Below are 14,160 nucleotides of genomic sequence, written 5' to 3'. Positions count from 1 at the left end.
TTTCCCATCAAAACTTGAGGGAAGCTGACAAGTGTCCAACCTGTGTCAGGCGTCACTTGTAGCTTGGCTCTTAGATAGATAGCAGGATGGGATCCTTCTTTCCTCCTCTCTTCTGTCCTTCTTGCTTGTCTCCAGATTGGTATTCTTAGGCTACTTCGTGTTTCTTCCCGAAAGTCCCTCTCTCCCAGTTTAGTCACGTAGTTAGTATATATTCTGTTTCTGTGCTTTCTATCAAAGTTGTAGTTCCTGAAAAAATTCTCTTCATTCACTCCTTAGTCAGATTTAAGATCATTTCTAAGATACACCATACCCTACATATCTAACCATTTTTTAAAAAAAATTATTCAAAATAAACATTAGATCAAAAGCAGGCACTACCTCTACTTTAAGTACTTTAAAAATAGAAAATACTGTTAGGTACTAAGCATTTCCTGTTTTTAAAATATGTAATCTGTCAAGATAGCTGTACTCTGAACATTTTTTTTTCTTTACCCTGTACTTTGAAGTCTTAGTATAGATCTGGGTCAGGTCTAAAATAATTCTCAAAAATCCAGTGACACTTAAACAAGATTCCTAGCTTCTCCTACAAGCCATTCTTTTTTTTAAAAAACAGGCATTGAAACAACTAGTATTTAGTTTTCTCATATGTATACAATTAAAAGGAAGCTTGTTTTTAAAAAATACTTTTCTATTTGGTTGCTATCCATGGAGCATGGGAAGCTCGGAGAAGGGAGGAAGAGAAAGCCAGGCTACATGCAGTTTCTCCTTTACTATTCCTTGAAATATAATCAGTATGTTGGAAGAATAACAGCCTTTGCATATATATCCCCAACAGAGCAATTCTGTGCAAAGTTATTCCATTCTCAGTCTACTAAAGTCAACAAGCTGGAATAACTGTTCATAAGACAGCACTACAGGTGAAGAGGATGATAGTGGTCTCTCAGAGCTGGTTCACACTGTACATTTTCAGTTCAAGTGCAAAACATTTAAATGACAATTTAGGTAAAATGGCTGGATTTGTGGCAATAAATATGGAAAAATCCTTCCTAAACATAGCTTCCCTGTATGTAGCAAGGACGCTCAGTCATTTAAACACCACTGCAAACTAAAGTGCAGAATGAGGTCTTGGTTTTATTTACTTCACTTGAACCTCACCTTTCCCACGAGGACCCACAGTGGCTTACATCATTCCCCTCTCCTCCATTTTATCCTCACAATGACCCTGTAAGGTAGGTTAGGCTGAGAGTGTGTGACTGGCCCGGGGTCACCCTATGAGTTTCTGCAGGAGAGTGAGGATCTAAACCTGGGTCTCCCAGATCCTAGTCTAACATACTATCCCCTACACCGGCTCTTCTTGTTATCTATCAATGTAATCCTAAACAGAGCTATACCCTTCTAAATCCATTTAAGTCGTTGAGCTTAGAAGGGTGTATCTGTGCTTAGAACTACACTGCAAATTTCAGTACTCAAGCACAAGTGCAAAATGGAATCAGCTGTAAGCTTGGTCTTCATATTGATTCTATGTTGTCCATTCTGACCCTGGGTTATTTACTCTACTTTATTTGGAATAATAATTGTGTTTTGGCATTTTATATTTAAAGTAAAATAACAGTTAGTGTAGTGGCTAGAGTAATGGGTTAGGATCTGGGGGATCCAGGTTTGATTCCCCACTCTACCATGGAAGCTTGCGTGTTAAAATTGGACCTGTCACATATTCTCAGAGTTGTTGTGAGGAAAATGGGGGAGAGGAGATTTATGTAAGCCACCTTGGGTCAGCACTGGGGAAAAGGTGCAGTATAAATGAAAATTTTTAAAAAGTAAAATAAACAGTAGGGATAGTCTTTTTTAAAAGCATATTCCAGCTACTACACAGTGCATTTTATGAAGCAATGTTCATTATAGTAATTTTAATGTATTTTAATAGCATACCAATATAAGGATTCTAAAGAAAAAGTGGGAGAGAAGGCAGCATGGTATAGCCTGATTTTGTCAGATCTTGGAAGCTTAGCAGGGTTGGTAGTTAGATGGGAGACCACCAAGAAAGGCTGTGCAGAGGAAAGCACCTCTGCTTCTTACATGCCTTGAAAACCCCTTGCTGGGGTCGCAATAAGTTGGGTGCAACTTGAAAGTGCTTAACACACATATACACAAAGAAAAAAGTGTCACAGTGCAATCCTATATAGAGTTACACCCTTCTAAGTCAATTTAAGTCAGTGGCTTCAAATGCTTTATCACTGCTCAAATAGGGTTGCCAGGCCATCATAGGTATGATGACATCACTTCTGTGGAAGCTATGGAAAGCCACTTCTGAGGAAAAATCATAGAGTTTCCAGTGATTCCTAGAGCTGCCCATTATCACTTTTGCTGTGCCTGCCAGCTTGGGGAGGGGGATGCTCTGCTCCTACAAGGGACATAGCAGCCCTACTGTGTCAGTTCTATGGATGACAGGCTATGGCAGATAGATCCCTGTGCCCTCACAGCAAGCACTCCATGGTCTTGGTTGAAAAGGCTTTATTCAGGAATCAAATCATGTTCATAGATATGTCCACAGGTTGATCATAAATTGACAGGAATGGTAAAATATGTAAAAAGCATTGTTCATATAGGCTCCAAGCATTCTCACCCCTCCCAATAGTAAAACATAACTTTTGGCATGAAGCAGTCATGAGAACTCCCTAAATAGTTTACATGCTTTGTCTAGTCATAAGAGAGGCAATAGATTAAGAATGAAACATGGTTCTTCTTCTTCCCCCTGAGAACCAGCAGATTTATAAGGTCAGCGACACAGAGCTTCAAAGCATAAGAGATAAGACACTCTGGATACAGCAGGCCTGTGAATACAAGGCAAGTTATGGTATCAGCAATATGACATCAAGACACAGCACAGAACAATGGTTCATGGCAACCCATCAGCTGAAAATAATGGCATGGAGGGGTGCAGACATGACATACTGTCTAGGGCTGCATTGATAAACTTGATACCGTCTGTTTTTAATTGTATGAAGAAGGCTGTCTAAAAGCTAGGGATACCAGAGAAAAGGGAAGAGCAATTTTAAATAAGGTTGATTATGGCATTCCTTGGCCACAGTTCAACCTTCAAAGGGTACCTGGGAAGTACAAAGGAAACAGAGAAGTATGAAAAAGTAGAAATCATCCTGTTGCCATCACTCTCAGACCTCTGATTATATTAGGAATGTACATTCTAGTTAATTAAAAAAATAAACAAAAAGCCTCATCCATTACAATGATTATGTTAATTTGGAAAAATGGGAATAACAGTAACTTGAAAAAATTCCCTTTCCCTTTCCTGTGTTCAGCCCTTAATTGTCTATAAAACTGAGGTCATTTCTCAAATCTGAATTTTGACAAGGAAGATCCCTTTTTGCAATTGATACAGTCCTTAAAATTCCATCCCCATTGAAAGGGTAACAAAGAAGTTATGGCCATACATTGGAGACAAAAATAAATGTCATAACTAAAATGAATATCTGTAATAATAAAATGAAAATGATCAGTTTATATTCCTAAATATACAAATAAAGTAGGCAGATAATCTGCACCTTTAATGTACATTATGCATGTGTCTAAGTGCTACTCCTACTTCCTTTCTTTATGCTTGTACTTTCACTGGAGAATATTATAGTTATATTAAGTGTTATTTCTTCATATATATATGAAGAAATGACACTTCAGAAACACAACTCATACTATGGAATAAGTTATATTTCTAAATGTTATTTATCTAGCACTTAACAATATACTAGGTTCAGTATGTGATTTGGCAGGTAACTCTGATTTTGGTTTATGGCTTAAGAGGGTAATAGAAGACTGACACTGACGTGTGATTGACTAATGAATACTTTGTCTTTCTTCTGTCCCATAAATCAACAATTGGCTTGATAGAAATAAAGTGACTGGGTGATGAATAGTCAGCCTTCATGATTTTTTTTAAAAAATGGATCCTTGCAAAATCATCACATATTCCTGATTTTGATATGTCAGATTTTGCTGTGTCCCAACTTTTGTACTTTTGGGTACATCTTTCTATAAGCCAGGCATTTGTCAGTAAAATGGAAGTACAGCAATAATGAATGAAAACAGCTTTTATTATTCTTATTAAGAAATACTTAACTTCAAATCAAATAAAGTGATTGGAAAAAACTGTAAGATAAATACTGTGAAAAATGTGTCTGTTAATTAAAGAAGAAAATTACTGCAGCAGAATTAATTGTCAAAATAGGTACGTCAATGCATTGTCCTTTTTCCTGCAGGAGGTTGAACTCTATCGCGTTAGCAGCCAAGAAAAGCTGGGGCTGACTGTATGTTACCGCACAGATGATGAGGAAGACACAGGAATCTATATCAGTGAGGTAAAGATATGGTGTCAGAAAGAAAAATCAGCATTCTGTAGCCTTACTGTGAAATTCTGACTGTTTGTTGTCCATTGAAATTAGGAGACATAATTATGTTGCCCAAGCTATATAATCATTATTACTATTATATTTGTTTAACATAAATGTTTCACATACAGCGGTATTATTAGAGGGAAAATGCCCCAAAGGTTTGATTAGTGCCTGAAATTTGATAGCCTCTGTTTTATGACTTAAATCTCTGGTAGTGCTCAAAGAAATTGGCCTGTGTCTGTGGTCAGCCTTCTGCTTGGAGCTAATTAATAAATGAAAAAGTAATCATTTCTTACATCTGGATGGCTTATTAAAAAGCCGAAAGTGTGAAATTGTTGGTCTCCTACCAAATATATGTAAGTTGTCACTAAAACCTGCCTTTTAACCAAAGCATTAGAAAGTAAAATATAATGCCAGTTTTCAAATTGACAGTTTGCCTAACATCTGTTCCAGGTAAATTGGTGGAAAGTATTATTATAAGTAGAAGTATTAGCCATGCTTGGAGCTGATGGGGGTGGGAGGGGAGGGCATGGATTCTATAGAGGGAAGGCCTGACTTACCAATCTTTTGGAGCTTTGGGGGAGTATTAACAACAATGTGGATAAAGACAAACTTGCATTTCTATAAAGCATTCAATAAAGTACCTTACCAGTTATTATTGAGTAATCCTGGAAGCTATGGAATAAGCGGATATATAATCTTATGGTTCCTCATGGAGTGGACTCAAAGGGATGCTGTTGGAGACCAGCTATCTTCAGTGTGGAAATTATCTTTTGGGGGTCCCAAAGGGTGCAGTCTTATCCCCCATCTTGTGATGGACAGGACTGGTTCCAGCTCTGCCTCTCCTGAGAAATAGCCAATGAGAGCAGATGGAATGCTGGGCCAGTGACAGTTGGAGTCTGTGGGAAAGGGTTTGGGGAGGCTGCTAAGAGAGACAGTAGAGAGACATTACTGGCTGTTTAAAACCTCTTCTGATACATATTAACAATTACAATTAATTAACAATTAAGCGCAATATATCTGTGTTTCCAATTATTCACTCCTACTTTATACATGTTGTTAATAAAGTTTATTCTTGTTTCTGTTTACTCTTGACTGGCTTGAAGTTGTTGGCTGAGAGGAAATTAACACATTCTGGTCATGACAAATGGGCTAAGTTTAAGTATATGATGGCAGTGTATATAAAGGAAAGCAAACACTAGGTCCCTTTCCTCAATAGCCCTGGATAGTAGCTGGGTGAGGGAAAGTAAATATAAGGAACTGGATGTCTGTCTGATGGAACCACTGAGAAAAGAAGGGAGAGGACCCTGTGCAGATTTGGATCAGGGCTCTCTGCCTGGAAAGTGGAGGTTAGACAGATGGCAGGTTGTGATTGCCCTTAACTGTCTATGAAGCCCCCAGACATGTGAAGGAAAGTTTATGGTGGGTGGAGTGCAATAAGTGCAATAAGGTGGTTGCACGTGTTATTCAACCTCTATGTAGAATATTTGGGAGAAATCATTTGTAGCTATGGGAATAGATGTCATCAGTATGCAGATGATACCCAGCTCTTTATGTCACTATCAAATACCCCTGGTGATGCAGTGGAGGTCTTGAGTTGCTGCCCAACTGCTGTAGTCAAATGGCTAAAAGCAAACAAACTGAAATTGAACATAGAAAAGACTGAAGTGGAGATCTTGGAGGACACTATGCTCCCCACTTTCTGTGGTGTCACAGCCCCTTTGAGTCCTCAAGGAGGCCAGAGTGAAAGTCAACAACAAAAAACACAGTTCTTCCCAAGGTAAGAGGAGCCACCACTAGTCCCTTTTAGCTAACCCTAAGCATAGAGAGTAAGGAACAAAGTCTCCAGCCCATCTGGATGTTAAGCAAGAAGTCAACCCTGCAAGCTTGGATGCCTGCAGCATGAGTTCCCCCAAAACAATTACTTGGTAACTGTAGCCAAATTAGACCTAAGTACTAGATTTAGATTGAAGCCTCAAAATATACTTCTGTGGTATTATTTTAATTTTGAGGCTTCAATCTAAATCTAGTACTTAGGTCTAAGTTTATTAAGAATTGTGTAAAAGATTACAAATGTATAAGCTGTGCAAGATAGGAAAACTATTAAAACTAAGTATCTTCCCTGAAATACTGTTGAGGTTTTGGTTCCCTAACACAAATGTAACCTTCTCAGGTCAAACCACGAAGTCCCACAAAACTCCACAGGTCCAAAGTCCAAGAACAAAAGGATTAAAACTGACACCAAGACTGGTTGTCAGGTCCAGAGCTCAAGATGATGTGTAAGGGGCTAGTATCCAGAAACAGCAAACAGCACACTGAACAGAATAAAGACCATTGCTTTATTCCAGACTGCCAGTAGCATAGCCTGATCCTGCTTGACCAATCAGGGGTGTTACTAAGACATGTGATCAAGTCTCTCTGCAGCTGAGATGTGTTCACAATAGAGCTACTTGCCCCTGCCAGTGTTCCTTGTAGGGCTGCCAGTCCCCCAGTGGAGGATTTCCTGTTCCCAGCCTCTGTCCCCACCCCCCACACCACTGGCTGGTGAGGAGGGAAGGGCACAGGGAACGAGCCTGAGAGGCAAAATACCTCCCTGGCAAGTCCACAGCGAGCATGCTTCCAGTGGGGAGTGATGACCTCATTCCAGGAGTGACATCATTGTGTCAGCTATAGGAATGCTCTTGCATTCCCCTTGGGGCCAATTTGGTGCAGGATCATTCCCACAGCCAGCACAATGATGTCACTCCTAGAAGTGATGTCATCATGTCAGTGCACACGCATGCAGATTTTCAAACATGTAAGTGCCGGGTCCCACCCCCTCCCACTGGAAGAGTAAGGATCTGGCAACCCTTGTTCCTTGTGCTGAGATGGAATGCAGAGCCTCCCATCCTGGTTTATGGCCTTGAAGTCCTCTGATTCCATGATCATCCACACCTGTCTTCCATCATCCCTCTGAGAACTGGTAGCTGAGAGCTTAGTTAATTTCCAGATATTTCTCTTTCTGCAACTTGACTAGCCCCAAAAGCCTGAAGCAAAGTTTTGAAAAACCAAGAAACAGATGGGTAAGCCGTGAGTTTCTGGAGCCTGTGTTCTTTATTTGTTCAGAAATGATCAAAATCAGAGGTCAACAGTGATATCAAGTTTTTCAGGAGAGTGAAAAGAAAGCAGGCTCTGATGAATTCCATAAGGATCTTCCACACAATATTTTCCTGGGCTGTTGTCCTAAAAAGACTTCCAGATGAGCCCTTTATAAATGACAGGCATTCACAATCAGCATGCCTGAAATCTGTTTATTAACTCTAGTTCAAACAAGGTAACAGAGCCTGAGCAGATGAAAATGAATAGGAACAGCCAATAATATTGTCCTTTTCAATCATACATTAGCATTTGATAAAGCAAACCTGTCTCCTCTATCTGTATTTATATTTTGTATTTATATTTTAAAAGGTATCCATTTCTGTATTATGGTTTAGTTCTGTTTGGAACCCCTAAGCCTTTCTCTTTGTTTAAGTGGGTTCATACTTGATTAAACACTTCAAAATCATTTTCTCTCTAACAATACACAATTTATGTAGTTAATATCTGTACAGGACATGCAAACCACATATTCTACTTAGAAACACTTTGCTTGAAAAATGGGTCTTGCCATGACAAGGCAAAATAAATGAGTTAAGATAACTATCTAGAGAAAGGTGATAGATAGATTGCCCCTCTGAAAAGTTGGTCATTATTCAAGAATAGTTATAGTGGCTCAAAAAAAAAAACACTTTAATGAACTAAACATATATTGAGGGTAAAATGAAAGTTAAGACAGTTAAACCAGGACTCTGTATATAGTATATAATAAAATCATTATATACTTTTTATATATGAGTAAAGTCCCAGAAGTTCATCCTCCTAGGTGAACTGGTGGTTCATAAATAATTTTTTTAAAGAAATAGGAAAACTGCTTCCTTTTACCTAATAGTCACAGAAATGCGCATCTCTTAGGCAGCAGTCTCAGTTACTCATTGTCACTTCTCAAGCATCTTCCTTATTTTTTGCCTGTGAATCCTGCCATTAATACTGTATTCCACAAAAGCTGAAAGTTTGCAATTAAGCAACACCACCCCACTCTAGTAAGCATGTTGTAGCACAACCACTGTAGCATGGTGGTTAGGTTGCCAATCAGCACTCTGCTGGTTCAAATCCCTCTACTGCCATGAGCTCAGCAGTAGAGGTGGGCACGAACAGCAATAAGAACGGAAAAAAACACGAACAGCCCAATCAGCTGTTCACAAGCAAGCTGTTCGTGAGGCCCCGTTCCTGATGAACATATATTCGTTCCAAGCCCTGTTCGTGGTGTTCATCAGCCATTCATCAAGCCAAACAGTCTGGCGCCTTTCAATCAATTCCCTTGGCAACAGTAGGCACAGACTTTCTGAACTCTGTCTGAACTCCTATTGCCTTGAAAACCCCAATCTAAGCCCAGGGGAACTTCACCCCCAAATCAGACGCTTGTCAGGGAAAACCCTGACAAGGGCTGATTGCGGCCTGCCGGGGTTTAAATTTCCCTCTCCCTGCTGCTGCGCAGCGCAGGAAGAGGGACATTTAAATCCTCCACTCAGCTCATTCCCAGGGAAACCCCTGACAAGCAGCTGAGTGCAGCCAGCCAGGGTGAAATGCCCTTCTCCCTGCTGCTGCACATCAGCGGGAAGAGGGGCACTTCACCCCCAACTCAGCCACTTGTCAGGGGTTTCCTGACAAAGTCTCCCCCCCTCTCTCCAGCCGATTGGAAGGTAGGAGACTTTGAAGGGAAGGAGGTTCCCCACGCCATTTGCAAACAGCATGGGGAACCTTCTTCCCTTCAGAGTCTCCTCTCCCTCCCTCCAGCCAGCTGAAAGGAGGGAGACTTGGAAGGGAAGGAGGTTCCCCATGCCGTTTGCAAATGGCGCAGGAAACTTTCTTCCCTTCCAAGTCTCCCCCCTCTCTCCCACGAACAGCCAACCACGAACATGTTCATGAACAGGGTCACGTTCGTGGTCGTTCGTGATTCCCTGTTCATGGATGGCAACAAACATCATGTTCGTTTTTTTTTCCTGTTTGTGCCCACCTCTACTCAGCAAGTGACTTTGGGTAAGCTACTTCTCTCTGCTCCCGCTCCCCAGCTGTATTGTGGGGATAATGCTAACACTGGTTCTGTTGAGTGCTCTGAGTAGGACACTAATCTGTCTAGCGGAGTGGTAAGAAGTGCAGTTGTTGTCCCCGTTATGTTGCTAGCTCAAATAGAGTACGGACAATTTTGCTGCCCTTTCTCCTGGGAAAAAATACAGAACCAGACTTGGGTAGAGCAGTAGTAATAGCTACATTGTTTAATGCAACTATTTAGTTGCTGGGAAGATAAATCTATTTAAAGCTATCCTGTCTTTCCAAGTGTGATTTTAACAGTAGCGTTTGGAGTTCTGAAACAATGTTGTTTGATACCAGATATCCGCCTGACTTGAAATAGATACCTGTGTAATATGCAACTTAGTAAATTCTGTAAAGTGATGATATTTGCCAAGTGTTTAGTTAATGTTGGGATTTTTGTCTTATGTAGGTTGATCCAAACAGTATTGCTGCCCGAGATGGACGCATTCGGGAAGGAGATCGGATTTTACAAGTATGTCTCTATAAGCTTTGTTTCCTCAACAAACAGTGTAGTCCACTATATTGTTGAAGGCTTTCACGGCCGGAGAACAATGGTTGTTGTGGATTTTCCGGGCTGTATAGCCATGGTCTTGGCATTGTAGTTTCTGATGTTTCGTCAGCAGCTGTGGCTGGCATCTTCAGAGGTGTAGCACCAAAAGAAAGAGATCTCTCTGTGAAACCGAGAGATCTCTTTCTTTTGGTGCTACACCTCTGAAGATGCCAGCCACAGCTGCTGACGAAACATCAGAAACTACAATGCCAAGACCATGGCTATACAGCCCGGAAAATCCACAACAACCAGTGTAGTCCACATTTTATATTTATAATTAATAACAGTTTTTCTTAACTTCTTTTGCAGAGTTGAGAAGTTCTATAACCATTAGAGATTAAGTGTTTTACTATGGCCTATGGTTTTTACAGACAAACTTTTATAAGCGTCAGATATATGAAGTATTCAGTTGTGTTTGCAATTACATTTTTCGTACCTTGTCTGCAGGCTACCTCAGATGGGTTTTATTCATCACCTCAGCCAGTGTTCATGTACAGGCTTTCTCAGTCCATTTAATGCATCATAGGGAAAGTTCTTCCCTTCTGAGCTGGACACCATTACTGCTACAATTATGAGTGTTACCAGAACACCCATTTGTCATGTTTTCTTGAATAAATTTAAGTTGTTGTAGTTTAGGAGATCATCAGAGTTCTTGGGGAGATCCATGCTACAACTCCCTCCATTAAAACTCCCTACGAGCTTCAGAATATGGAGGGATCCCCAAATGTTTTGACCCTGTGGGCACCTTTGGAATTCTGACACAGGGTGAAGGGCAAAACCACAAAATAGCTGTTGCAGGAGTCAGAGTCAGCCACAAAATGGATGTTGCCAGAGACAGAGCCAACCACAATGCTTCGGGAGGCAGAGCCAAACACAGAATGAGATTATGCATAACTCTAACAGTAGCTCTTCAACACTTTAAGCAGAAGGTCTGTTTACCAAGATGCCTTTTTAAATGTGCATATTGTTTTTAAAAATTACCTGCACACACTGTAATGCAGTAAAGGTCCTTGTGCTGTAGTGGCAGATGTCGCTGAGGCAACTTTTAAAAAATCTGCACAATCAGATCTCCAGTGGTCAGTCAGAAGCCCTGCTGGGCAAAAGTTTAAACTGGCCCCACCAACTTTCTCAAAACACTTGGTGGGTGCTAGGAAAGGTGTTGGGCATTGTGGTGCCTGAGGAGACCCCTGCTGTAGGGAGATGACTGATCCAGGAGGTAGTGAATGCCTCTTTGAAAGAGGAAGAAGTCAAAAACTTCTCCTAAAGAGTCCCTCCCCTTGAATCCCAAGGCTTTTTCTGTCTATCTCATCTACCTTGCACATTTTTATCCTACTCTTCCTCTAGAGAACCTGAAGGTGGCGTACCTAGTTTTTTCCATTCAATTTTATGTTTACAACAACCTTAATTTGGAGACAGAAAGAGTCAGGGGTCCAGTGAGTTTCAGGGCTGAGTGGTGATTTGAGCTGGCATCTCTCAGTCAAAGTCCAACACTCTAGCCACCACACCAGATTAACACTTCAGAAAGAACATGCCAAGCCTTGCATGCCCTGTGAGATCTCCCCACCTATCGTAGAGCCCACAGTGGCTAATGAGAAAGTTATTCTTGTCACTAAGGTCCTTTCTCACTGTTGGGCAGGGAGCTGGCTAGTTGGCTGCTCCTGTTACCCTAGCAACCAGCACTTTAATGGTAGTTGTTTCTGGCTCCTTCACTTAGGTTACCTATGTGGCATTCATGCTCTAGGCAGCCAGCAGGGGCACATTGTTTGGACCGACATCTACTGGGTCAAAACATACCCTTAACTGGAGAGGATTCCAAATGTAAGTGGCAATATCTAATAAACAGAGAGAACAAGAAGGAATACCCCCAAGGAATTTTTTTAAAAAACAAAGTACACAAGTAATTTTATGTTTATCACTTTTTTCTTCATGTTGTGGGTTTAAGTACTGTTTTCATTTTGTCATTCGCAATACATCCTTTTTTTTAATATACCTTCTTGAACTTTGTACTTTGTTTTTGAATATCTAATGTATAACAGACCCAAAAGACCCAATGTATTGGACCTAAAAGAATTTTCAATTAAAAATTCTGGCAAGTGTTGGAAATTTGTATTTTGTCTGTGACTTGTACTGTACAAATATTGATAATAAGCACAGTGATCACCAAGGGCATGTTTAGTGCAGGGGGAGGGAGTTGAATGTGTACATTCAGCTCATCAGAACCCAAAATGGCCATATACAATGTGAGCTGGCATGGATGTCATAGACCACTCACAGAAAGATACATTGGTATAAAGACCCAATCTCATACTCTGCCTTCTTTTCTCTGGGCTCTTTCCCCACTTCGAGATGCATATTCAAGCTGTTTGTAAAGATACACATTGAGTCATGTTACTGTGATAAATTTTTGAGATGCTCAGTGGACTGCATCAGGAGGAGGGAATTAGTAGAAATCCCACTCCTTCTTAAGAAAATGCACATCTTTAGAACTGTGATTGGATACAGGCCATTGAAACTGTGTTTGAAGATCCAGGAAAGCTAGAGAGTGATCCTGTAAAACTAAACATAAAAACTTCAGACTGTAATACAGTTTTCTCTAGCAAGATCTTTTTCAAGGTCTAGTAGCAATAAATATTCCAAGGGGAATGTGCAGAATGTCTGCACTGCTACATGGCTGGCTGAGAACTCCGTACGTTAGAAGATGGAAGGTTTGTTTTAAAAACCTCTACATGTATATTTAATACTTTTTGGTGACATTGATGTCAAAAGTATGAAATTTAGAATTTATCTCTAGCAATCTAATATTTTTCATTTTTGCTCCTGAGCATTTACTACCTATGCACGCATATACCAATGATCCCTGCAACTCTCGCCCCCCCACCCCCACCCTGGCCACCTTTTTGGGGTGTTTGAGTCAGTTTTCATTCACTGATTCAGTAATGCTTGTTGGCAATGGCAAGCTGCTTCTGTACAAACACCCTATAACTGCTAGACATTAATTCAGCCTTCGTGAAAGCCCACTGAACGTTTCAAGATCAATCTGATTCCATCCCACCAGTCCTTTCATTTCCTCAGGAAACATCTTTGCTGAAAACATAGCTTTATTTTTTGCTGCACTATCAGATCAGAGAATCAAACAAATCTCGGGAACACAATAAGATCTACAAGCTGCCTGACTGAAATGGCCCTTACTTTAAAGGAAAATAATAAGCTATGGTTGCATAGCAAGGCCTGTACAGGGGTATGTTATTTTATTTTTATATGGTGAAGAATATGAAAAAAGTGTTTCTTAGTGTACAAATTATATGGGGAAAATTACTTCTATTATAGTACCTTACTTTGTATAGATGTTTGAGTGATAGGAATTTCAGACACGTTGGAACTGAAAAGCAGTGGGCCATTTAGCAGATCTGTCTGGATCACTGCACAAGTTTTGATATTTAAGTTATTGACTTTATATACTCTGTGCTGTAAAAAAAGTTTGCCAAAATAACCCAGGTTTATGGCCAGGACGAATCAGTCTCTATAATATATATAAACGAAACATAGGTACATACATTTTCAAGTGTTATATAACTGGTTTTTCTTCTGCTAGTTGTACAGAGAAGCATGGAAGCGCTGACCCCATCTTTGCCTGTTGTGGAGTTACCATCTCTGGATTTAGAAATTACTGGAGTTGTGGGTGGTGGAGCCTGTGGAGGGTGGGGTTTGGGGTGGGGAGGGACCTTAGTGGCATATAATGCTATAAAGCAGCTGGTTTTTTTCTGGGAGAACTGATCTCAGTAGTCTGGAGATCAGATGTAATTCCAGGAGATCTCAGAGTCTGACCTGAATATTGGCCACTCTATATTTGCAGCTTCCTGTATGCTTATATTTACAAAACATAGGACTAGCAACTTGCTTTTAAAAATTAAAGTGAAAGTTGCTGGAATATTTACTTCTGCCACCATTACCAAATTCGGGGTGGGGGTTGTGTGCTTGTGCTTATAGTTTGATTGTATATTAGTTTTAGGTTTTTTTCCATGAGATATTGTTTGAATA

The 14,160-nt window shown here is 40.3% G+C and overlaps 1 protein-coding gene across 1 annotated transcript in view; it reads left to right on the top strand.

The window, feature by feature from the left end:
• The window catches only part of PDZRN4 (PDZ domain containing ring finger 4), a 373,874-nt gene that overhangs the window by 340,960 nt on the left and 18,754 nt on the right, over window positions 1–14,160 (top strand). Inside the window, exons 5-6 of the mRNA XM_054989365.1 lie at window positions 4,272–4,370; window positions 9,982–10,044. Coding sequence (XP_054845340.1) covers window positions 4,272–4,370; window positions 9,982–10,044 — 162 coding nt within the window. The remainder of the gene's footprint in view (window positions 1–4,271; window positions 4,371–9,981; window positions 10,045–14,160) is intronic.

The sequence above is a fragment of the Eublepharis macularius genome, chromosome 9 (assembly GCF_028583425.1).
Source record: "Eublepharis macularius isolate TG4126 chromosome 9, MPM_Emac_v1.0, whole genome shotgun sequence".
NCBI lineage: Eukaryota > Metazoa > Chordata > Lepidosauria > Squamata > Eublepharidae > Eublepharis > Eublepharis macularius.
Note: the sequence above shows the minus strand (reverse complement) of the source record. Positions and strands in the feature narration are given on the sequence as shown.